Consider the following 26,551-nt stretch of genomic DNA (forward strand, 5'->3'; position numbering starts at 1 on the left):
ACTCATAATTTTGGAATGCATAAAATATAAATGAAAACTTTATTAATATCTTATATGTACATCTGCAGTGTACTACAGTATAAAGCAACTTCAGATATTGAAACAAAAAGAGCAATGCCATTTTTTTATTTGGATTAATATTACTTATTTATTTTGATCACATTAAAATTTCATATCCATATATGTTTTGACACATAAACGTTTAATTGCCTGTTCAATATTTTAATAATAATAATACAAGTATAAAATACATTTCAATACAGCTTTAGTTTTGATACATTGAAACATTTTTATTAACATTAACGTAAGTAATTTTTTTTTCAATATGATAAAATTTTGTATAAACATAAGCACACAAACAACAAATTTAAATAATTATTATTACAGGTTGTTGAAGAAATAGAGGAACAACGGAAGGATCACAGTCGGTATCATCATCGCCGCACAACTGCCCATTTCTCTATGCCAGATCTCACCAGAGACACAGGGTCTACAACACCTCCAGAAACACCAACTAAGGCTGATTTAAACAGCAGCAATGGGCCTGTCTCAAAGAAACTCATTGTCCGATTTAGCCCTTCCACAGCAAACCTGCCACCTTCTAGTGATGATGAAGAACAAAGAACACTGTCACAAAAAGTTGAGAGATCCTCCTCCTCCTCCTGTGCAGGAAGTGAGGACACATTTACTAAGAGTCAGCAAATGCCACAACCACAGAACAAAAGAAACTCTGCTGTAATGAGAAGCAGAAGTTATGGGGATCGATCAGAATTGGAATCTAGTTTTCAAAGAATGACAACTGCTCAAGCTTCAAGTTCCAGATACGATGATGATCGTTGCAGTACATGCTCAAGCTCAAGTTCCGACGATGATGATCCTTACGAATTACCACCACGACGAGCATATGGAGGTGTAAGGATATCATATGTCAGCAATGATACTTTAGCAGTCGCCAGACAGAGATCTGGAACTCTGCAGTCTTCAGGTGGAAAAAGCCTTCGAAGAAGGCGGAAACACGATGACAAGAATTGTATCGTTTCTTGACCATATTTTTATCACATGTTGAAGTACAAATATAAAATCGCGAGCTTCCAAACAGATATTATTGTGGGTTCATGCGACTTTTATACTTTTGTAATGTAAAAAGTATGAAATGAGAGAACAGTACTCAAGAATACAGCTTAAGCATTTATTAAAACAATCATAATACATGTTTACAAGATTTGTACAACAAATAATGCTTTATACAGAATTTATAAGTGTCATAGATTCTCTTACTTCTAAATATTTTTATAAAATAGCCAAAAAATTGTAGTTTTTCTACTATTTCATCTTCAAGATGGTAATTTTTATCTAGAAATAGACAATATTTTTTTTGTTAAAATTTCAGAAATAATATACAAACTGTAACTGCATTTTATATGTGTACATATTTTCATGCATATATTGTAAGAAAAACTTCCATTTCTCAATAAATACTTCATTTGGTATGTTTTGTACTGATAAATAAGATACACTGAATACAAGGAACCGAAAATAATTGCACATTATGCTACAAATATAAAAATGTCATGGCATACTTTCTATAACAATTCTTGTCTTAAAATAGAAATTAACTTATGAAAAAAAAAGAGAGAGAGAAATTCTGTTTAAATTAATTATATGTTAGTTTCTGACAAAATTAATTATTTTGTTTTTACAAAGCAAATGATTTTCTATTCTAAACCAGCAGTAATGACATAGAACAGAAACATTCTGGCCTTTATTTGAATTTATTTTAAGGGTAGAAGTTTCTCAAATAAATGTATTTACACATTTTAACCATCTTTTTATTTCCATTAATTATATGTTTAGATACATTTGAAAGTATATGAAATGTTGGTTTTATGCATTTATAAAACAACTTTGATGCGTTATGAATTAATAAACAACATTAAAATTTTTCATGATAAAAAAATCATACACAAATAACATCTTTTTTTCTAAAAAAATATATTAGCATAATAATAATAATAGAATTGGAACCTTGTAGATAGGTTGAGCAGTTCAAAATATTTATTTGCATCACAGATTTAAAATGGAAATAGGAATGTGTGCATATCACTCAGACATGTGCTGTTTCTCATAATCAAAATTTCACAAATTTATAACAGGATCTGGAAGGAAATATCACTTTGTGTGGACCTAAAAGTAAAAATAGTGTTTCATCAGTTCATAGTTTTTTTTACAGTATAAATAAATTTTTAATTGTCCGTACAGTTCACATCAGTTATAAATAATTCCTCTATAAATAAATTTATAGAGGATTCAAAGTGAAAAATTAATATACTTGAAAAATTTCAAACTTTATTATTTTTATGCAATTAATTTTTAGGAAAATTAGCATGTTAATGCTTTAAAATTTTATATATATTAAGCAATTCTGCAATGATTTTCTTCTAATGTAAAATTCATAAAAATTTATTTTATTTCAAATTTTTTGGTGAGAGTATAGATTAATGCTTATTTTTAATCAATGATATTCAGCTTTTTGGCTTACACTGAAGTATTTTCCAAAATTATTACATAAAGATATATATTAATGAATGATAATAATATATTTTAATAGAAAATAAATAAATAATAAAGATGAATATGTGTGACCTATGATAGTTTAATTACAACTATCAAATTCAGTACATATATGCCTTAGAAGGTAAAAATGTATCTCAAAACGATTTTTTTAAAAATTTTAATTAAAAAATTTGGCATTTTTTTGAGCAATTTTTGCAAAATTTTGCCGATGCAAACTTTTTAAAAATGCCTTCTTAATGATACCAATTTAATAGCAATGTGATTTTTTTCTAAATTATGATGGTTAATTCTAACTATTTTCATTGTTTCACTGAATATTTAATAACATTATTTTTCCATTGTTAAAAACTAAAGAAGGATTCTGTTTAATATCTATGTAATTCATAAAATAAATAAATAAAAAAGTGAAGTTACAATACCACAAAATTTAGAAGATAGAAATGAAATGAGCATTTATGTTTTTAAGAGCACTATGATGTCATGGTCACCATTAGAAAGGTTTATATACACAATGAACAAAATATATACAAGGCAATTAAAATAACGTGGGTTTATGCCTGACATGAAAACATGGACTAGAATTTATATAAAAATGTTTATCTGAAATTAAATATGACAAATATTTCTGGTGAACCAGCTGGTCACCAGAGGAGATTAATTCATAATAAATGAAATCGAACTACTTTTAAATTCATTACATGCATCTAGGAAAAGAAGCAAATATTTTCAACAATGAACTGATTTGTCATGTAAATTTCAATTAAGGAAATTATTGAGAAACATATTTAAGAGATTAAAAAAAATCTAATCCCGAATGTTCAGTTCAAGGCATAAATTAATGAAGAGTAATTATATGTCCAAAGATCTTCCGAATTCAGTTCACTTAAAGAATATGCTTTTTGTGTCATATTAATTTTGAATCCTAGTATTGAACTGAATTTAGCACATTGCCGAATAGAATTTTGAATACTCAGTAACTTAATAATCACATCCATTCTCTATCTTAACAAAATAATCTTTATCATAATCATTTATCATTCCCTCCATCTAAATTGAACTTTATTATTATATCTATAAATTATTCATAATACCTTAATCATAGGTTTATATAGAATTATAATTTTTAACCTGCTTAAAGCTATAAAACATTAAACAATATTAATACTTTTTTAATGAATTATTTACAGTCAAAGCTATTCAATTTGAGAAATAATTTGGAAAACTGTGAATGAAATTTATAAAATTAAAGCTTTTTAAAAATTTTCCATCTCTATCTAATTCCAAGAATTAAAAAAAAAAAACTATTCTTTTCAGATATATTGATTAATTTGAAAACTTTATAACTATCAAGTTTAAATCAAATTAATTTTATTGGTTATTTTTTTCACAAACTGTGCTGGGATATGGAAGGGGAAAAAAAAAAAAAAAACTAGTCTGGGGAAATTTTTCTGAACCAGAAGTTTTCTTTCTTCTATACTAAACACATCCAAATTTTAACTCACCTGTTCACTCCTTAGAAGCAAATGAATGTCACTTCTCAGTGAAGAAAAAGGACAATGCACATGTACTTAAAAGAATCATGGTGAAGGCATTATAATATATCAACAATCTAAATTTAGGGTCAAGGTCACCTTGACGATACCAGTAAATCTGAAAATAATTAAAATTCCATAAGTGAATCAAGTATTTTCATTTAAAATATATCAATTACATTATTTATAAAAATATAATAATATTAATTAAAAAATTTAAGAATAAAAAGAGTATTAAAAATGTTTCATTTAAGAATACATCTAATCAAAATGCAATTTCTGGACATTAATCAGAAAATAATACAAGCACTGACAGATTAACCTAAAAACACTTTTTCTTTAAACAGTAAATGAAGTGGCAAGATGAAATGAATTTATATTTACAGCTAGAGAAATATTCACTTCTGCCAAATATATTAATTTTCATAGTATTTAGCAATCTTACAATAAGTATACTTGTGAATTAGAAAAATAAAATTCAGAAGCTGGAATTCATGCAACTAATTTACAGTAAAAAGAAAGAAAGAAAAATTCAACTATTAATATTCATAGCTTTAAGCTATTAAATCAATCTTCATTTTTCACCAATAACAACTTTCTTAAAAGCATGTTCGATATGTATATTTTTTTACATTAGCTATATATCATCATAACTACTTTTATATCAATCACTACTTTTTCTGACTTAATAAGATGGTAAAAATGAAATTCAAATCTATCTAATAATTAGCAAAGTTATATAATAAGTAATAAATTGTATAGTTTTTAATAATTAATATAAAGTTTTTTCTATATGACAAAAAAATCTTGCTTCATAAAAATAGAATGGTATCAATGCAACAAATCATAATTATTCTATTCTAAAGTTTACATTTTTTCTTTCTATAAATCTATAATATGTAATAAATACCTCTTATTCTATAAATAGATAAGAGGTATTTTATCCATATTGATAAATGATGATATTTCTCTTTCCTCTTCCCACCCATCCAAAAAGACTTTCAACACCAGAATAAATCAATCAGAAGCTAATTTGAGATAAAATAACCCATGCATATTCCATATGCAGGTCAAAGTGTCCAAAAGGAATGAATTAATTTATTTGAATTTTAAAATATTATATTCTTATTGTTGTAAATATTGTATTCTTATTATTTCAAAATTCTTATTATTTAAAAAGGTCAAATGCATACATAAAAATGTTTTTAAAAATTATGAAAAAAAGTATTTAATAATTCAAAAAGATTTTTTTTTCCCATAGAAGGATTGTTTTACAGTAAATACTAGTTATTGGGTGCAAATATTTCAATAAAAAATTATGTACATGTAATTTTTGAAAATTTGGTATTTACTTTCATTTTAAATTTTTAAATAATTCTATAATTTTTTTTATCCATTTAATGTCACTTTTCTATCAATATATATTATTTAACTGTTATTTCAAAAATTAATGAATCCCAATTTTTAAGATGAGCTGAAATTTATCAAAATTAAAACAATCAATGATAACTGAATTAATAGCAACATATAGATAAAAATTAAGCATGGCAGTACAGAAAATAAACAAAAATTCTCATTCTTTGTATGTATGGCAAAACATAATAAAATACTACACAACAAACAAACAAAAAAAAAAGCTGAGACAGAAAAATTCAAAAAATTTCAGATGCTGCATCACAATCTAGCAATTTTGTCTAAAATAGAATATGAAAAAATAAAAATTCACACTTCAAAATAATTAAGATTCCAAATCAACAATTTTTATTTATATGATTTGGCTCCAAATTGCCAATGCATTAAGACAATGCCATTAAAGCTCTTAGGATATTTTCAAACAAATTTTTGAAAAAAATTACTTATTTAAATTATACTCATTTACATGAAATATAAATAATTATATCATAAATTTATAACTTCTTTTGTTAAGCAAGAAAAATTACAGTAGCCTAAATGCTTAATGTTAAAAAAAAATATTAATTCCTTTTAGAAATATACATTTAAAAAATTATATTTAAAAAAATAAATATTAAAATTTTCTTACCAACAAAACATGTGATAAAAAAATAAGACAGAGGCAGAATACAAAATAAACATTTAATCCCCGAACTGGAGATTTGGCAAAAAAAGCAGCTAACAATGTGGCCTAAATTAAAAGGAAAATAACATTTATTAATAATATATATTTTGCACTTTTAGCATCCACATATTTTTCATTAGACAAATAATAACCAAATGTTTACCAAACATAATATAAAAGCATAACATTATATAAAAAATTTTATCAATTCTTTAAGGAGTATGTACGATAAATCTGCCCATAAGCTTTTGTATAATTTCTATAGATAGGTAGTGATACAAATCAGCTGAAAATAAATTGCATTCACTCTGAAATTGATCATGTATCTATGTTCCAGATAGCTGAAACATTGATACTGATATTATAAGGCAAAATAATAGAAAAGGAGTGTAAGGGATATGGTTATGGATAGAGCAAGGAATGTGATTATAGCTGCAGTAGGGGGAAAAAATCCCATCAACTTATTATTTTTTTTATGCTTAATTAATCCATTAATGTAAAAACAGTTTATAAAAGAACTTGACACCAAGCAAAAGAAATGCCAAGAAGTATCTTTTAGTTATATGATAAATTTTAAAAAAAATCAATTCAAAAAGCTTATGCTATAAAAAAATTTCAACAATTCAGTTTATAATTTAAAAATACTGTGCAATGTTTTTATACAATTAGAAATGCAAACAAATATATAACCATGGTACATAAGTACAAAATAATATCAAATTCTTTTTTTTTAATTATTAATCCTATTTCAAGCAGAAAATAGATTATCTGATTATTTTAAGCATATATATAATGTTTATTAACTATTACAATTTACAGAAAAATTTCCAAATTCATTTACATCCCATTAAGAACAAAATAATCCATGTACTAGAAAAATTATTTTTGCACATAATAAAAAAAAAATTACATATATTTGATTTTTTTAATGGAAGAATTAAAAATTACTGTCTTCACATGATGTGTAATCTATTAAGCAGCACAGAACTAACTATGGTGAACGCTGATACACGCACAAATTTTAAATTACCTCAAGAGAAACCTTTTTTTCTTCAAACACTTTGCATAAATTACATTTGCGTAATCAGAGGTTTGATTTTCAGAATATAAATACCAATTTTACTTATGTAAATTTCATTACTGAAAGTTGCTGCTTTTTAAAATAATAAAATAAAATAAATATTATAATGGATAAATTTAATTATAAAGTTCTTATTATACATTTAACTCATGTAAAGATGATTTGATTAAGTAAAATGGCATACAAATGTTTTTTTAATTATGCTGTTTCAAACACAGAGTAAGGGCAAAAACCTTACTTTAAAAACAAAATCATAAAGTTTTATTTTACAAATTCTATCATTTCAATTCTATTTTACTATTCTACAAACTCTATAAAGAGTACACTTTGAAGAAAAACAAATCAAGAAGCAGTAAAAGTATAATTATAAAAGATTTTTTTTAATTCAATTCAAGCAGTAAATACTATTTATTCTCTTAAAAAATTAAAGAAATGTGGAACTTTATGAAGGATGACTTTTGGAATGATACAAGAAGAATGAAAACAGTAGATGTATAATAATTAAAATGTAAGCATTCTATTAAAATGACAACATTGTTTTATTGTTTTCAAATTTTGATAACATGTAGACAGAGACTGACTAATAATAATGAATCTAAATAATAAAAATAATTATTCACTTTTAACATTTTAAATCAAACAATAACAATAAATAATTTTAACAAATCAAAGAGCCAAATCTGTTTTTCATATCTTGGAGTTGAAATATATAAAATGGAAGGAGCACATTACAAGATAAAAACCATAATTAGAAAAGACCATCATTCATTCCAAACAATGCATAGATTCTGGAAAGCCTCATATATAAGCAGTAAACTCAATTTACATGTGCTTAATGAAACAGTTCCGAAGTCCTTATTTATTGGTAGAGAAGATTGGAAACTTATTAAATCACAAGAACAGAAATTAAATACCTTCCAAATTACTAGCTGTAGAGAGATTCTTAAACTATGCTGACCAAATAAAACTTCAAATATTGAATTATATTATTCTGCAAAACCTATTACAAAAAAGAAAAAAATGCACTGGTTATGGATTTTATACTATTTAGAATCCCACCAAATGATAATACAAGAATTGTTCTACTATGTACACAGGATGGAAAAAGGAAAAGACCAAGGACCACATAGTACTGTATGGTTTAGGAGGAAAGAAATTCTTTGGGGTGGCTGGGTTGGGGATTTATTTGGCAACAGTGTTAGACCATGTTGTGTGGCGTAAAGTTGCAGTACCTCATATAAAATATTGGTATAAAGAGAAATGATGATATATTAAACTATGTTAAATGGTGTGAAGTTGTAGTGACCTCATACACCATCTTAGTGCAAAAAGAAATGATGATGACTCTATAAAACTGTGGAGAAGTGACATTGGATGTTGCCATACGGTATATCATGAAGCAGATTCCTCCTGACACATGCTTAAATGTGAGTTTAGTGTGATCAATTCTTAAATGAGTAAGAATTGCAACACATTTTTCTGTTAAGTAAATTAGATCAACAGTTAAACTGATCTCAGTGAATGTAGTTTAAGTCACTCATTAAAGTTTCACTAAGTTTGCCCTTTGAGTGAAGGCTGGTTTTAACATGCTTTTTGATACTGTTCACAAGGAAGGAGAGAGATTATTAGTTGCATCTTTTGAAAAATATCCACCATTTGATTGCCAAATATACCAGCTTGAAAAGGAACCCATCAGAAGAAAATAATGAATTTCTTATTAAGATGATCATGCAATTCAAGAATAGTAAAAGTTAATGGATGATTGAAACAACTGAGTAATATGAGATTCTAGCATACTTATTGGATCTGAATAACTAATAGAATCATAAGAAGAACTACCTGAAATTTAAGGCAAAGAGTGGCAATGATTTCTATAATAAAAATGGAACACGAAAAATGAAGTTGAAATGGAAGGGGGGAACTGATAAAAAATAATAGAAAATAAGATTTTTGTATAAGCTGTGAAGACAGGAATAAATTATTATAGACTATTTAATAATGAGCAAGAAATTGCTAGTAAATGCTAGCATGCCATATTTATCAAAAAATTTAAATAGATTTCTTTTAATCTATAATATTTTCTATGGCATTTTAAATAGGATACAATGATTGTATTGTTCAGAGTTAAATCAGAAAGAATGCCTAACACTAGAGATAAATAAAGACATGGCAGATAGTCTTGCATTTTATAAATGAAATGCTAATTGACTTAACTAATAATTTTTAAAAGGATATGATAGAAGTTATAAAATCTAAAAATAATAATATAGATAAAAATGCATCTATGGAGAGAATGGAGATTGTTCTGAAGTTCTTAAAGAGGATGAAACCCAACAAAATATTTTAAAAGAGAATGAGATTTATGTGTCGACTGTGGGGAAAAAAACACACACATTTTTATTATAATCATAGATACACATACTTTTGAGAGATTTAAAGAAAATCCACTAAATAATCAATTTCATGCCCCCAATGTAAATGGGAAATAATAAATGATGATAAAAATCACAGAAAGATTTCAAGGATTATTCACGCTCTTGAGGGACAAAGAGATATTCATTGCCTCACCTTCTATTGAGAAAACAAAGGCAGGAAAAACTAGTCTAAAATATTTTAATTTTGGGAGACAGAACTTCAGCCACATACTTCTTAAAAATGAACAAAAATTAATAAATAAGTATCCCACAAACAATTAATGCAATTAGCTCATACACAAGTGAAAGATATCAAATGTGCAACTAATTTATTAGGAGTTCATTACACATTTTGCAATAGGAAATACATATAACAATGTGCAGTCAGATGTTAGATGACATACACTGTTATTTTTGTTATGTGAATTTACTGCAATGTGACGCCTGTCCTTACATTAGATGATCCCTCTACATATCTCCCCTCCCCCTCAGTTTTATCAAGAAATTATAGAAACATTCTTACAAGTTTATAAGTATGTAATATAATGAAAATCTGCTTACCACAAATATAAGTCCTGTGACACAGCCAACAAATACATTAATTACTCTGTCCTGTAAAAAAAAAAAAAAACATAATATAATTAAAGTATAAAAAGTTAAAATAAAGATAATTTTCATAAGAAATATCTAAATAAGGTATTTACAAATAAATTAATGCATATGTAATTTTATATAATGCATTTAAATGATACATTATTACAAACAATTGTCGCCAAAAACTCTACTTGGCGAGATTTGCACCAGTATAATGGAAAAGTACCCAATACATGTATGGTGTACCAATGCATATAAATTTTATAGATTATAGCAATGCTCAAATAAATAATTATATGACACCCATAAATAATACATGCAATTATCAAGGCAACTAAAAACAAAATCAGAAAATATTGACAAAATAATTTTATATCCAATAAATTTTTCATTAACAATTTTATTTCTAATTAATTTTTAATAACAAATGAACAAAACATTTTTTCAGAAATTGTTTTGATAGCTTCGATTATACTTACATGACATATTATAACATTTCGTATATTAACTTCTTTACACATCACTTTTAATTTTTGATAAAAATTTTTATATATTCTAATATATTTTTCTACCATAAACATTTTGACAATCTAATAACAATAATGTAATTGTATGATAAATTGTATTCTATCAGTGCAACTCTATTATAGGTTAAAATTATGAATTTAAGTTTGAAAAGGCTGAATGGATTTCTAAATGAGAGAATTCACAGGCAAGGTGGTAGTAGATAAGAAAAAAAATATCAAAGATAGCAACTGGACAATTTGAAAAAATATATTAAAATTGCCATTCTCTCCTTCAAAAAGTATGAGCACTTATAGAATTATTCTACTTTAAATTTAAAAATAAAATTCAAAATTTCTACTAATAGTAATAAAGATGATGAAATAAAAGTATTTTTAAATTTTTCATAAGAGCAATACATATGCTGCATTTCATGCAATTTCTAATTCTTACGCTATACCATTCACAGTCATGAATAACAATTTTTATTTCCATTAAATTGAAATAAATATTGGATTGGAAAACAATTTCCAATCACTGTGTCATATCTCTTTTCAAGGATATCTTGAAATAATATATAACCATAATTTATTTTACTAACAATATATTCTAAAACTTTTCTCAGATATCTATAAACAAGGAGAAGGATCATCAAATTTTCTCTTATAAGTAGTTGTTTTAAAGCCACCAAAGCAATTAGCCAAAATAGGTGTCTAAAACTAAAGGTAGCTGATTTTCAATTGCTTACATATCTTATCATTTATTCTTTATAAACATAAAATAATAGCAATTTTTCAAACATACCCTTGTATTTGTCACACCAAATAAAGGTTTATCTGTAATTATACCGCCAAATAATGGACGGTATTCATCACTGGTAGATTCCATTTACCAAAATTCTGAAATTCAAATGCATGATTGTCACATCATTCAATATATTTTAAGCAACTGAAGAATAACTATTAAGTTATTAAAATTATTAGTAATTGAATAAAGATTTTCAATATGGATAAAATATATACATATATATTGTTACAGCTTCAGTAGACCAATATAAAGTTATACAAGAATGCTTGATCAAATATAATAAATATTATGCTTAACATGAATAAAAAAATGCATAACAGCACATTATAATTTTTTTTCCCATTCAAAGTTTAATTATTTCAAATAACTAATATTTTTAAAGACTAAATGCAAAATTTATATAAAATTTTCTGGATTTTTCAGAAAGAAATGAGGTTACACAAAATTTTAATTCATTCTTCCAAATAATATTTAATATTTATAGAATTTAAAAATTAAATTTATTATGGAACATTTATTGCCTGTAAACCAATCTTTGTCACAAGTCAATTCAATCATGAATTGGAATGTAAAGAAAATCAAAAAAGTTAAAAAATTAAGCACTTGGAAGGAACTTAATAACATATCCTATTTATATGACAGCTAAAATTTCATGCTTGATTTCTTGAAATAAATAAAACAAGAACAGTGGTAAAGGTTCATATTTATACTAGGTAAAGCTAAAAATTCTTTGCAAAATTTTGTCTTCCAAAATGCTATAAGAACAATTATTTTAATTATTTAATAGTATGTCACTATAATATTAATCTGTGAACTTTTTATTTTTGTATCTTGCAACAATTGATGCATTTATCCAAATGTAAATATTCATGTTACATTTACATTTGCAAAAGTATAAAAAAAAGCAAAAAAAAGTTGATTGTAGAATATAATATATTTACTTAATTATTCTATCAAATACATTTGATAGTATACATTCAATTACAAGGTAAGAAATATAGTTCAGACCTTTTAAAATTATATTCAGAAAAATTTAAATTAAGTTTTTTTTTCTAAGTGCTTCATCATCACATAAGTGTTACGATTGATTCCCTTCCAACAATGTCATAACTCAATGATGGCACGATTAGCAACATGCCATGAGTCACACAGTCTTAAGGGACCCAATCAATATGTTACCAATGCAGAACTTCACAGATACTACTATTATCTATCCACAAGAATTAAGCAATAAGGCAGATCTTAAGTACCTGGGGTTCAATATTTTCTATTCACTATTCTATATTAAACAACATTAAAATGCCATTATTTTAACCACATTAATAATATTTACCTATATCACAGTACCATATTTTTTTTAAACAGCTGCAACAGAGAATTATAAATATTTTTTTAATTAAAAAGCAAATCAATAAAATATTAAATAAAACTCAGTCTAAAAATTACATTTACAAATTTAAGAGTCTGAAATGTTGACATTGTCATTCACGTAGTATGTATATGTAAAATATTACGGAAATATCTTTATTTTTCAGAAAAAGAAATCATATTCACTTCTTTCAGTCAACAAGCAGCAAATGATCATCATGTCATATTTCAGGCACAAAAGACAACGACAAGCTACTGATTACTTCCATGGAAGGTCAATGAAGTAAAAAAGGGTATTTTGATGAAATTTAAATTGGGATTTTAAAGTGATGCTTTAATCAAAATGTTTTGTGCCGTATTATGTAACATTAATTATTCGTATAATGCACATATTTATTTAATAAATTAGAAGCCAAATTAAACATTTACTATATAATTATATACATTTAGTTCAATTAAAAGCATATCAGAAATGAAATATACCATTAAAAGATCACTCTGGCATAAAAGATGAAAATGAAAAATATATTACTCATTGTAAATGAACAAAAAAATACTTCTGGCTAGCACAAGGCTATTGATCACAGTATTTAACACATTGTGCTTTAGAGTGAGATTTTAGCACAATGAAAAATTAGGTATTCGCAAATTTGTTACACAAATGCAGTTTTCGGAATATTAATCTCCGCAGAATAGGAAGGAATGAGGTTTGTTTTCCGGCGTATGCTCCTGAACGGATTCTTAGCTTGTGCCGGGTTCACAAAAATCAAAACTCGAATATTCCGCAGAATACCTGCCAAACCCAAACTTCATTTTGATTTTGTAAACAGTAATTGTTTACAGTTTCAGTTCAGTTTTTGGAATTGCATCATGTGATCAAAGTTAACATTGCTAAATTTATTTTTGAAAATCTTTCATTAAAATTTCGCATATTATAATGCAATATAATGTAGCCTCAAGAAGTCTGTTTAATTTTTATCAAGCCGAAATTTATCCTTAGTGGATATCATTGTCAATTTCAGTTTTCAAAAATTTTTCTCCCCCATACACACTACGAGTCTCCTCAGAATCGAAGTGAATAGAATGCAACTGTAGAACTGCAGTAGAAGAAGGTCATTATTTTTTACTGGGGACAAACATGGCTACAATATTTCGAACCACTATTAGAAAATTTCATTCCTCTTCTCCACGATTGAACACTGTCCTTCATCCTCCAAATCCCAAGGAATATGAGGGTATTTCATATATATATATATATATAAATTACCTTTACACAGTAAATATTTTATTCGGTTCTAGATATACGAAGTAAAATTATTACTTCATCGAGTCTTGGTAATATCTATGAATGGAATTATCGTTGATGGACAATTTTATTTTATCTATAAAATAATGAACAAAGACAAAAATGTTCGAATTAACTTTTGTGTGGAAATTATTGGGATGTTTATTGCAATAATATTGTTTTCTTTCTTTTAGTATCAGAATATTTTGTATCGTGCTATGTATTGTGAACTATTTCATTACAATTGCTTTTAACGTATACTTATGAACCATTAGTTTTTATATATTAAAAATATATTTTTGACATAAGACAATTTATATATGGTTTCTTTTAAGTTTTTTAGATTATTCTGATATAAATTATTCCATTAGATTTGTCACTAATTTGTTATAATGAAGTAGTGGAAATTACCTTTTTAGTGAATTTGAATTCAACGACCAAAAAACGAAAATTGGAAACAAAGTAGTTAATCTTTTTAATGCTGAATATATTTATAAATATTTTGTAATTCGTAGATGTTTTTACTTTGTTTAATTTATTTCTTGTGTTGACAATTGTATATATATATATTTGTGTGCTATTTTGTCATAGTTTTTATTCCCAACGAAATTAATTACTGTTCCAAGTAAAGCTATTATTATCATCTCTTTTATATTCTAACAAAAAAGAAAAAACTGTCTCATTCTGCAATTTTTTTTCAAACTATTATGTAATGTTTAATGCCTCTGTTCAGTTCCAGAATTAAATGGCATTAGATATGATTGACAAATACATTTTCATGAAGTTTGTCACTTCTTCATGGCCAATATTTCTGCTTTTTGAATTTCCCTTTCAACATTTTCAGGTTCCCCTGACAGTTTTTGGATGTTTCTAACATCTTCAAAATGATGTTGCTTTATTTTATTATCTTTAATTATTGCACAATATGTTCTTAACTGTATTTGAATAATGTTCTACTCTTTTCACTAAAATCAGTGTATAGTAACATTTAGTTCTCAGAAGAAAAAAAACCCATCATTTTTTTATTATTGAATTTCAGATAAACTTAAATCATGCAAACCTTTTCTTCTCTCTCTCACTCTCTTTGTAATATATTAACTAACACTAGAAGATATGTGCCTATCTAAATCAACTTTTAGCCAATGTCATGTCTCGGAACTGTTTGTCAAATTTATCCATGAAAAATGCAGTATGAAAATATATGCATATTGGCGAAGTGCTTAAAGAATGGAATGATTTGTTTCTTTCCAGTGAGGTCTCCCCTATACATACTGTTTATCAACATATCAATCAGAATGGAATAATTTTACTAACAGAAAAAAAATTCATTTACTCATACAAAATGTAATCTCTACATTGAAATAAGAAAAAGTTCAATTATATCAAAATTGCATTGACTTTTAGTTCACTAACAATAATAATAATAAAAATTGCTTGCATACCGAAAGAAAAATATTGCTTAATGCTTAGCCTGTAATATGGAAAATTGGTCCTTATCAATTTTTTTTTCTTTATTGCATAAAAAGAAAAATGTGTAAAGGTATAAATTTCAAAAACGATTCTATGAATGAATTTTGTAAATTCTTATGGCAAACAGATTCATTACATCAATTCATATAAAGAAAAATGCTGCCCTCCTCTTTTTAAAATTTTTTTGAGAAAATTACAAGAAGCATGTATACCTATAATATATGAAAAAAATTAATTTCTCAAGTTTAATACTGTTTTTTAATTATTGAGTTTTGTTGAATGTATGGAAAATTTTAAACAAACATAAAATTAAAAAAAATGCTAAAAGAAAATATTAGCAATAATGTCCATTTCATGTTGTCCATAGTAATAGAATTTAAAATCTGGCTCATAATGTTTAAAAATAAACAAAAAAAAAGAAATGTTTTACAGAAATAATAGCAATAATGTCCAGTACTTTGTAATACAACAAAAAGATCTCTGGAGGAAAAAAAAATTATTGCAATATACTTATTTAATTAAAATAAATTGCTTTGAAATTATAATAATAGGTCAATATTTACCTCCAGTTTTGAATATTAATACCCAAAATTCATACTTTCGCTCTCGTAACATATGGTATGATTGATTTAAAAGGAAGACATGAGGTTGGAATAGCTCCATATTTATCTTTTAAAATAAACAAGACCGATTAAAAGCTTAAAATCACAATAGGAACTAATCCTTAGTTGGACTGCCTTTTCCCATAGTATGCAGAACCATTTTTGCTAATTATGTTGATAACTTGACATTCTGAGGAAAAGCAAACTAAGACATTCGTCGAAAATATTGTATATTTATGCACCTATATAGTTATTTAGATATGGTGGTTAATCTTTCACACCCAAGTCTGTTTTAGACTATAAGTAAAAGTTTGATTTTCATTCATTGCCAATGATGTTTCATTGTACTTACGAAAAAATACCAGTAAATTACCATGTTTGATAAAAATTATCAATTTATTAAAAAAAAATTTATTTTATTATAAATTTCTCTGATTTTTTCCCAACCTCTTGGAATTCTCTGACGATTCCCAGTCGGCTGGCCACACTGCACTTATCCTGGAAGCTTAGTTTTACTTTTCTCATTACAGCATTTCAAAAAAAATTTTTTTATGTAATGATTCCATTATCTTTTTTAAAACTTAGTCGTTAATTCCAATATGTAGAAGTTCAATGTTTAAAGATATATTTTTATTTAAGGATATATGTTTTTGTATTAAATATAATTGTAATGCAGTAAAAAAAATCTTAGTTTTTAGTAATCAGTTTGCTAGTCAGTTTGATTTCAAAATTTCTTAAAATATGATGATTTCAGGATAAATGTCCTGTGAAGTAACAACAAAAAAACAATTAAATATATTAAGATATTAAAAAAATGGCTGGGAGATAAAAAGATGTAAAAAAAGACTAAAACATTTTATTTATAAACTCAATCATGATTTCAATATTAAAAATTTACTGTGGAATATTTCTTTATTTTTATTTTATAATTCTTTGAATCAATTATATTGAATAAGAAGCATGCATGAATTCAGAAAATGAAATTAAATTTAAAGATTCTTTGTTTCAGATCCTTAATTTCATGTGTATGACTGGTAGTTCGTAACAAATTTGTTATAGATACAGTGTTGACACAAGTATACTACATAATACTTGCTGATACCATAATTTCTTGCATATAATCCACAGTTATCTGTTTAAAAATTATGAAAATTATCACTATAATCAGCCGTAATGGATTATATAGCAGTGTGGATTATCTGCTGAATTTTTCTTTTTATTTTCAGACTAAAAGTAGCACTTGCAAATTAGACACTGCAATGGATAATACTCAAGAAATTACAGTATATGTCATATTCCTGCTAGCATTTTGATTTTCAAATCCTCCTAACTAAAAGAGAATTTATTTGATATAGTTGCATGCATAGTCATATGAAGTTGAATGAAATGTGACTAAAATAATATTTTAATGTCCTATTTTTAGGTGCTGTGAAGACATGGAGAAATCTGACAATCTTTGTAGCTTTTCCTGCTATTGGTTTGTGCATGGTTAATGCCTACTTAGGTGAAAAAGAACATCTGGAACATTTTCATAGAGATGAGTTTATCCCTTATGAGCATCTTCGTATTCGTAGGAAAGTATGTATATTTAACTAAGCTTTTAAGTTGTTAAATGGAGATAATTATTGTTTCTTATGCAAGGTTTGAATGATTCTTTAATTCTACTACTCTTATATTCATATTAAAGATTTTTATTTTATGATTAAAAAAATTTCTTCTAATATCAGATTGACTTAAAGGTTTACCATAAATAATTGGCCCTGGTACATTACAAACTTACTGTCAAATAATTTCGTATTGACTATATACACAATATACTATATCAATTTTTTCCACAATTCAGAAATAGAAATTCCACATCATATATATTTTTATTTGCTATATTTCTATGAACTAAAAATTTTATTTTCATTAATTTTAATATTTGTGTTACTTAAAGACTAATTATAGATACAGGTGTCTTGGATAATAGCATCATTGAATTGTATAATGCATAAAGTTTTGTAATATTATTCTATTCTATAAGTATATAGAATTTCCTTTTAGTTGAATCCAGAATAAGAATCTATAAGGTTAATCTTGGTTGCATCATATTGCAGCCCCCCCCCCCTTTAATATCCGATTTGTGAAATAGATAGAAAAAAAAGCGAGGAAATATTCTAATTTTAATTATTACATTTTGAAGCATATTGAGATAAAAAATAATTTTTGTTTCAACAATCGGCCATTTAGTGTATATCTGTTTTTTTTAATTATTAATTAATATTAGTCCATATTATTTGTTAATTTTCTGCTATCTTCTTTGCTTTGAATTTTTTGTTAATGTATCTGTTCTAAAAAGCATTAAATAATTTTGATCCATAGATTCTTGTTGTACATTACTTAAACTTTGTTTCTATTAAAATCTTTTCCAATACTTTTTAATAGTATAAGTACCACATGCACTGATAATCTGCAGGCATTGACATTTATTTCTTGTATAAAAATTATTCTATTACTGTTGGATATTTGTCAACTGGGCCTTACTGGTTATTTAAAAACTTTCACAATTTATTCTGGAGGAATTGTAATTTTACTTTTATGTTTATTTCCTTTGATACAATAATAAAATGCACTTTTTATAAAATATCTAAACATTAATAAAAATTTAATCATAGTTTTGTTTTTAAAATCTATTTCATATGAGACTAATTTCTTTATTAAACTTTTAAAACTATTATCTGTTTTTTTACCTGCTCTGAATGAGTATATTTTAGATTGTATTTTTTTATTTATTCCAGACTTATAAAGTTCAATTTTTGCTTGATTTTATAAATGTAAATTGCTATAAAATAAACCTATGCTGCTTGTGTACTTTTAATTCTGTTTAGATCAATAAATATTTTTGTATTTGAAAGTCATGAGATTATTAGGGTTTCTATCTAAATATGTTCTTCCAAAAGATTATTATTTATTCTTTCTTATAATTATTTATCTTCTTCAAAAGATGACTAAAATGTTGAGGTGTGACAGCTTAAATCTCCCATGTTTCATCTCTGATAATTTTATAAAAATTATATATTTCCTGTAAATCATATTCCCATAAAGTTGGACTCAAAAACAGTTTTCTTTTAAAGAAGTATCTCCAAGGATAAGTTATTATTTGGTGGAGATGTCATTGTAATTTTCTTCTTAAAAAAAAAAAAATTGGAAGACTATATTCTTAGATATGGCCATCTTTGAAGATGAACGTTATGACATAGCATGATGGTTTTTATGTGTTTTAATTGCTGTAATTCATTCTGTACTTCATTTTCAGTGACAGTAACCTAATGGCATGCTTCTTATATTCCTCTAAATTTAATTATGCTGTTATTAATTGAAAAACTGATAATAGTAATATTTTCATTGTAAATTCTATGTATAAGATGGTTAAACACTACAATTAATATAATCAGTTATTATTTGTTTGTGTATAATGATGCTTGTGGTCTAAAAGTTGTTAATTTATAGTAGAGGGAGGATTTTCATGATTCTGTCATATTTTAATTTTTTAAATTCTTTTTAATTTGTACCACTACAACTATGCCTCATCCAGTCTTTTATATTTTTTATATTCATTTATGTAGATTAAGCTTATACAATATGTAATAAATAGTCATCTAATCTTCCTTATTGAATTGTTTTTTTTTTTTTTCGTACAGTTATTAGTTTTGATTACTGTAATTTGTTATTGTTTAGATGAATTCTAAATACTTGTTCTGAAAATACATATGATTGTACATTGTAGATCTTGCTTCACCTCTTATCTTGCAGTTACTGTGATATGCATTCTAATCAATCGTTTCAATTTAGGGGAGAAAATGAATTTTAAATTTATAAAAAGCATTACCATAAACACATGTTTTTTCTAAATGCAAAATTTGAAATTACAATCAATTTAAAGCAGAATATTAAGCTGTTTGAAATTTAAGAAATGGTTTTATCTTTCATGAATCTTTTTAAGCTATTTTTATATTCTGTTAAATGAAGTAGCGTCAAATATTTATATTTCCTAGAAATAAATTTTTATTGAAAAGCATTAAAAAGTCTTTTCAATTTTAGAAAATTTTCATTTTATATTCCTGCAATTGCTGTAACAATTATTTGCCAAGACAATTGCATCAGTTATAAATTATTTTATTGCAAAGTGCAGGTTGTAAAGTTGAAAAATAAAAATAAATACATTATTAATCTTTTATCCTTTTTATTTCAGAGATTCCCCTGGGGAGATGGCAACCATACTTTGTTTCATAACCCCAAGGTTAATCCTTTGCCTGATGGATTTGAAGACATATAAGAAGCATGTAACGCCTTAATTTTTGTAGTTTAATCTTGAAATTGTATCTATAATAATTACTGAATTAAAACTGAGAATTCCATTGCTTTAGTATTATATGTTTAGAAATCTACATACAGAGAAAAAGTGTTCCATCGAACTTACAAAAATATTAGCTTGATACTTTTTAGAAATTGTATATTTATTTTTTTTAAAAAAAGTATTTTTTGCTACTGTTGCATGAGAAAGTAAAAAACCAGATAAACCAAATAATATTGTCATTTATAAATGAGATAATGGGACATATGTAAACTGAAGAAATTTAATATTTGTAAGCATTTTTTTTAAAATTAGCAGTTCCCCCCCCCTAAAACAGTTTTAAAATTTAGTACATAATCAAAAGCAGTAAAATTAAATTTTCTTATAAATCGTATGTAAGCGGGCCTAAGCATAAACCTTCTGTTTAAAAAGCTGGAACATCACTTCTTCTGAATAGCAATCTAGATATAGCTAATTTATTGCATATTATTTTCTGTTCATTTTCAGATTATCCTAAAATTACCATTTATAACATTTATTATAAATAGCTTAAATTTGTTATATTATCTATATAGAAAATGATGGCAGATTTTTTTGGTCTCTAGCCCTGTAAAAAGCTATTAGTATGTAATGTTGTAAAAATAGAATAAATCTTTATATATAAATACTATTCCCATAGAGGAAAGCAATCTTCAAATTTATGATTAATTTCTCCATATCAATAAATAAATATAACATAATTTTAAGTTTTGCGTAAAATTTCTAAAATCAGTTAAAAAAGAAAAAAAAATCTTTAGATAATATTTGCGAGTCAAGAAAATATTTGTTTACTTATCTTTCCATTCAATTATAACAAACAAGTTCTGAAAAAAATTTGTAGGATGGTGACGATTTATTGTAAAAGCATTTTTGAAATTTCATTATTTAACTTTAAATAGTGTATTAACTTCTTCATAGTATTGAAAATCCTTACACTAAAATCATTAAGCTATGGTACATTTGAAATATATATATATATCTTTCATTGGGTGACAAATAAAATTCAGCTTTACTCTGTTTGTATTTCATTAAAGTTAGGTGTAAAGTAGTTTGGAGATTGATTTCAACACTTTATATGTTGTAAGTATATGAATTAATAGAATGATTTGCATCTGCCCAAAGCAATTAAGTAATAAAATACTAGTTAATTTTATAAATTCATTTGTATATTATAATAAAATGCTGTTTTTGGAATTGTAAATATCCCCCCCTCCAAAAAAATCTCATTACTAATTTTAATAATTTATAAATAAAAACAAAAGAAGAGTGGGCATTGAATTTTAACATTCAAATGATACAGATGTTGGTAGTAATTTCTATAATTATTGTTAGATTTAAAAGCTTGTTATCATTCATTATTTTTTGAGGGATTTCATTATAGAATAGAATCTCTCGTATCTAGCAACAGTGAGATCTCACTAAAATGAATAAGATATTCTAAATAATTGATCTGTTCATGTTCCATAGTGTCATTTACAGAAAATATAACATGCCAAGACTATTAGTGCCATACTTTACAAACTATCGGCCATAACTAAAAAATATTTACAATTATAAATATTATTTAAAATTGAAATATATGTACATATTCTGAATTTAAAAAAAAAATTAAACAATATCTAAAAATCTCCACATGTATAGTAAAATGAAATTTACACATCTTGTAGCATGATGATATATAACTTTTTTGAGTGTTTACTTGCATATCAGATTATAACTATTAACATAGATCAGCATTGCTTGTCAAAAAGTATGAAAACTTTCAATCCTTTATCTGCTTCTCCCCACTTAAGTTTCAATGACATCCTCATTTCACCCAACAGATCTTCAATTATTTCTTCATCAAGAAAGTGTAATCGGAATAAATCATCTACATTCAACCAATCCTCATTTTTCACAAATGTCTTGTATATATTTTATATCAGAGGTTTCAATTTCAGATTATACATTTGGCACAGCACAATAGTTTTTGTACCACTGAACACCACTAAATCAAACTAACATCTTCAGATGTACCAATAATTTTGATGCAGCCATTTGAGTTTTTTATGCAGTAGAATTTTATATACTTTTCTGTGATGCAGTATTTTATGTATTATTCAAATATTTTGATGCCTATTTGAAACTGCATAGAGAATATGCGAATATCTTTTGAAATTTGCAAAATCACCGATATATGATATGCAATATTACTGATACAATGGTCCTAGAATCATCACGCCAGTGTGAAATTGAGGCATAATTAGATTCAATAACTTCATGCTGAATTTGGACTTACTGACTCTTGTTACACCTGGACAACAAATTCAAATATTTTTTTCTGTCTTGTGATGGTGTTGATCTTAAAATGGTTCTGCCATTAACTACTAGTGAATAAATTTTGACAATTAAAATGTTACAGATATGATGATTTACATTAAAAATATGAATTTTTCTTTTTATATCTTTATGCACCAATTAGTATAGTGTAATTGGCTTTGTTTTTTAAGCACATCATTGCCCAATTGTTTACAAATAATTAAAAATTTTAAAGGCCAGTTTCGATCAGAACATTCAGAGATCTCTTGAAAAATATGCCTTCTAAAATATATTATATATGTATAAATTAAAACATACATATTATATGTATATTTTAATTTATTATATGAAATTATCAATAAATTCCACAACTTTTCTTGAATTTGGAAAATTTTAACAAAATGGCCAATTTTATGTTTGTTATCATTGCAATAACTGGGTGAAGGTAATGAAACAAATAGGAATCTGACCATTTGCTCTTAACATTCATATTTTTCTTACAAATCAAATAGATAACAAAATAATTCAAATTCATAGAATTTTTACAGATTTATTTGATAATTAATATCTTTTTAATGAGTTAAGTGTGTTCTACACATATACACATCAATCCAAATCTTCATTTTGGTGCAGTTGATATGTAATTTTTTACCCAATAAAAATAAAATCTTATTCGTTCTACTATGATTTTTTTTTTTTTTTTCTTTTGCTAAGCTTTTATTATGCAAACATTTGTATTGTGTTTCATATATAGGTGCATCATCACTTGACTTTAAGAAATAAATTCTGCAGGTAACTTGTTAATCAGTATATATGTAGCTTCTCTCAGCCTAATTTGCCTTATTGTAAATCTTAACATTGATGGTTGTAGAATCATCATTTCTTGATTAATTCCATAATAATGCTGCAATGCAAACTTTTTTTATTTATTGAATTCCGGTTCAGCTAAATTTAAGTCAATTCATTTTCCTTCATGAAAATGATGTTAATTTTCATATATAAATTTGCTAGATGGGTGGTGGACTTCGAACCAGTCTTGTTATTTATCGCCTTCATTAGATAATAACTCATTTTTAAAGAATACTTTTTTCTTCGATAGTTCTGAAGATTTAGTTATGTCCCCCCAAAATTACTGTGTTTGAAACGATTAAGTGTATTAGCAGTCTGCAATTGAAATAGTGTGATAATAAGTATAGATGCTTTATTTCGTCGAATTTTTTTTTATGGGAAATTGAATTGCATTTTTCTTTTTCTAATGTTTAATTCAGAAATAATATATTCTTTGAAATCTAGGAACTAGTCTGTAATACAATTTTTTTATTAATTTTATGTTTTATGAGATTAAAAATCTAACACATTAAAAATAAGAATACATTTTTAGAAGAATAAATAATTTTTTATTGCTCTTATCATTGGAAAGTGCTTGTTCTTTTTGGTACTTATAATTTGATTACAAATTTTCTGACTTGATAGTCAACACTCCTAAATGTACTATATATTTTATATATATGATGAAAGTCATTTATTTTAATATGTCTTTAGAAATATTAAACATAATCAGAGCCGGCCTTCTCTGTGAAGGGGCCTGGGTGCAAGAAGTCATTTGGGGCCCTAATTTTTTGTGAAGTAAAAAAAAATACAAACACGAAGACATATTATTAATGCATGTTTATTCAATACTTTTTTTTTTTTTTTGCTAATACATCAATTACTTCAGAAAAATTACAATTTTTTGCAATTTCTTTTTCGTTGCTTAATATAGCAAGTGCATTTAAGCATTCTGAGCACATGCTTGACCAAAGATAATTCTTTATTAATTTTAATTTACTGAAAGAGCGCTTGGCACTTGCTATAATAACTCGCAATGTAAAGAAAAGATTTCATACATTTAGAAATAATTCATTATAATTATTATTTAGTATGTATTGCAATATGTCTTGTGCGAAGTTTTTGGAAAATTTCTCTATTTCATATTTTTCTAAAAATTTTATATCAGTGACTAATTTAAAATCAGAAATAATATTTGGTATACTTTTAAATCTATCTTCTATTTGTACAATTACAGTATCAATTACAGGGTTATAAAAATAACACCTAAATTCTTCTACCGGGTATTTTTACAACTTCGTCTTCTACTAATTCGGAATATAATCTTTTTCGAATTAGTTTTAGAGAAAAATGTTCAAATTATGTGCTAGCACTTTTGCTTCGTCTAAAAATGTGTTAAATTTTGGATTTCAGTTTTAATTTTATTGACTAAATTGAAAGCCAAGTCAAAAACAATTGTTTTTGTTTGAAATAGTTTATAGATAGTGTTAATTTTGGACAATATTGTAAACCATACTATTAAAACATAAAATAAATGGCATTTCTTGCATTGCATCTAATAGGTTTTTAGCTTCGGATACCGCTGTATTATCGTTACTTACATCAATAAATTCTTCTATGGCATTACAAGTTTGTTCAAACTGTGTATACACAGCTTTAACCGAACCTATTTTGGCTTCCCAAAGTGTCACATAATGGTTTAAGAGTAATGATTAAATGCTTTTGTAGAATTTCCCATCTTTTTGTAGATGCAAAAAATAAGCAATATAAGCGTTGCAGTATCCCAAAAAAATTTTTACAATATAAAAATGCTGGAAGCGGCATCACAAATTAATAAATTAAAGGAGTGTAATAGGCAAGGCATATAAATTGCATGCGGGTTTAGAGAAAGTATTCGAGACTGTACACCTTTATATTTCCCTTTCATGTTGCTACCGTTGTCGTATGCTTGCCCTCTACAATTCATAATATCTAAATCAAGTTTGCTTAATCTTTCCAATAGAGTTTTTGTTAGTCCTTCACCAGTTACTTCAATAAACTCCATAAATGACTCATTTATAGTTAACCTTTTCTCTTCAAAATTTGATAAAAATCTATAATTATAGATGCTAGATCTTTGTACTCAATTTTATCTACCTGGATCTTTACGCTTTGAGTTATCGAATTTGCATGCACTCGGACAGCCAGACAGACTTCTGGTGATAGAATTTTGTTCAAAATTTGGTAAAAATATTCTAATGTAATCTTAATTCCATATACTAAATTTCAACTGTCTAGCTCAAAGCGTTTTTAAGCTAGCATGTTCATGAAAAACATATAAGCATAATACCAAAATATGTTTTTAGAAAACATGGAGATTTGAAACGTATAGTTTCGTCAAATCTTGAAAACGAATTTCTTGACGATTACAATACTTCCTTGATACTTTGTATATGAGAAAAAGAAGGCTTAGTCAAAAACTTTTGAAACCATGCAAGAATGGTGAGGTCTTGAATATTTACTTCATTTTTTTCCCCATTTCATAATTTCATCCCGGCACAGACATCCAGGTGCTTCATTTCTTGATTCCTTTACAGATGCATGATTATGCTAAGCCCTTCTTTCACCATAAGCCGTGATATTAAAAGTTTGCCATGATAATTGAAAATATTTAGAAAGTAAAGGAAACAGCACTATTACACGTGCAGTTTTGTACCAAACTTTTGTTTCCATCGGTTGAAAAAACTTGTCTAAAACACAAAT

At 25.9% G+C, this 26,551-nt stretch overlaps 2 protein-coding genes and 1 long non-coding RNA gene across 9 annotated transcripts in view; 2 read left to right on the forward strand and 1 right to left on the reverse strand.

Moving 5' to 3' along the window:
• Window positions 1-1,044, forward strand: part of LOC129960394 (protein prickle-like) — a 236,712-nt gene extending 235,668 nt beyond the window's left edge. For all 4 annotated transcript variants that reach the window (XM_056075976.1, XM_056077414.1, XM_056075269.1 and 1 more), the window contains one exon: window positions 388-1,044. In XM_056075976.1, coding sequence (XP_055931951.1) covers window positions 388-1,044 — 657 coding nt within the window. The remainder of the gene's footprint in view (window positions 1-387) is intronic.
• LOC129975820 (uncharacterized) lies at window positions 385-13,779 on the reverse strand. Of its 4 annotated transcripts, XR_008785158.1 has the most exons (7): window positions 13,435-13,779; window positions 11,581-11,675; window positions 10,240-10,290; window positions 6,148-6,249; window positions 4,077-4,224; window positions 2,026-2,184; window positions 385-1,353 (listed from the first exon to the last, which is right to left on the reverse strand). It is a non-coding gene; the product is annotated as an uncharacterized LOC129975820 (long non-coding RNA). The 4 variants fall into 4 exon arrangements; XR_008785129.1 differs by having other exon boundaries at window positions 385-2,184; window positions 13,484-13,779; XR_008785081.1 differs by having other exon boundaries at window positions 385-2,184.
• Window positions 13,780-14,027: 248 nt separating this feature from the next.
• LOC129977990 (cytochrome c oxidase subunit 6A1, mitochondrial-like) lies at window positions 14,028-20,708 on the forward strand. Its single transcript, XM_056090599.1, has 3 exons — window positions 14,028-14,186; window positions 17,732-17,886; window positions 20,543-20,708. The coding sequence occupies exons 1-3, from the start codon at window positions 14,090-14,092 to the stop codon at window positions 20,624-20,626; spliced, it is 336 nt and encodes a 111-aa protein (XP_055946574.1). The 5' UTR covers window positions 14,028-14,089; the 3' UTR covers window positions 20,627-20,708.
• The last annotated feature ends 5,843 nt before the right edge of the window (window positions 20,709-26,551 follow it).

This window comes from Argiope bruennichi, chromosome 1 (assembly GCF_947563725.1).
Source record: "Argiope bruennichi chromosome 1, qqArgBrue1.1, whole genome shotgun sequence".
NCBI classification, from domain to species: domain Eukaryota; kingdom Metazoa; phylum Arthropoda; class Arachnida; order Araneae; family Araneidae; genus Argiope; species Argiope bruennichi.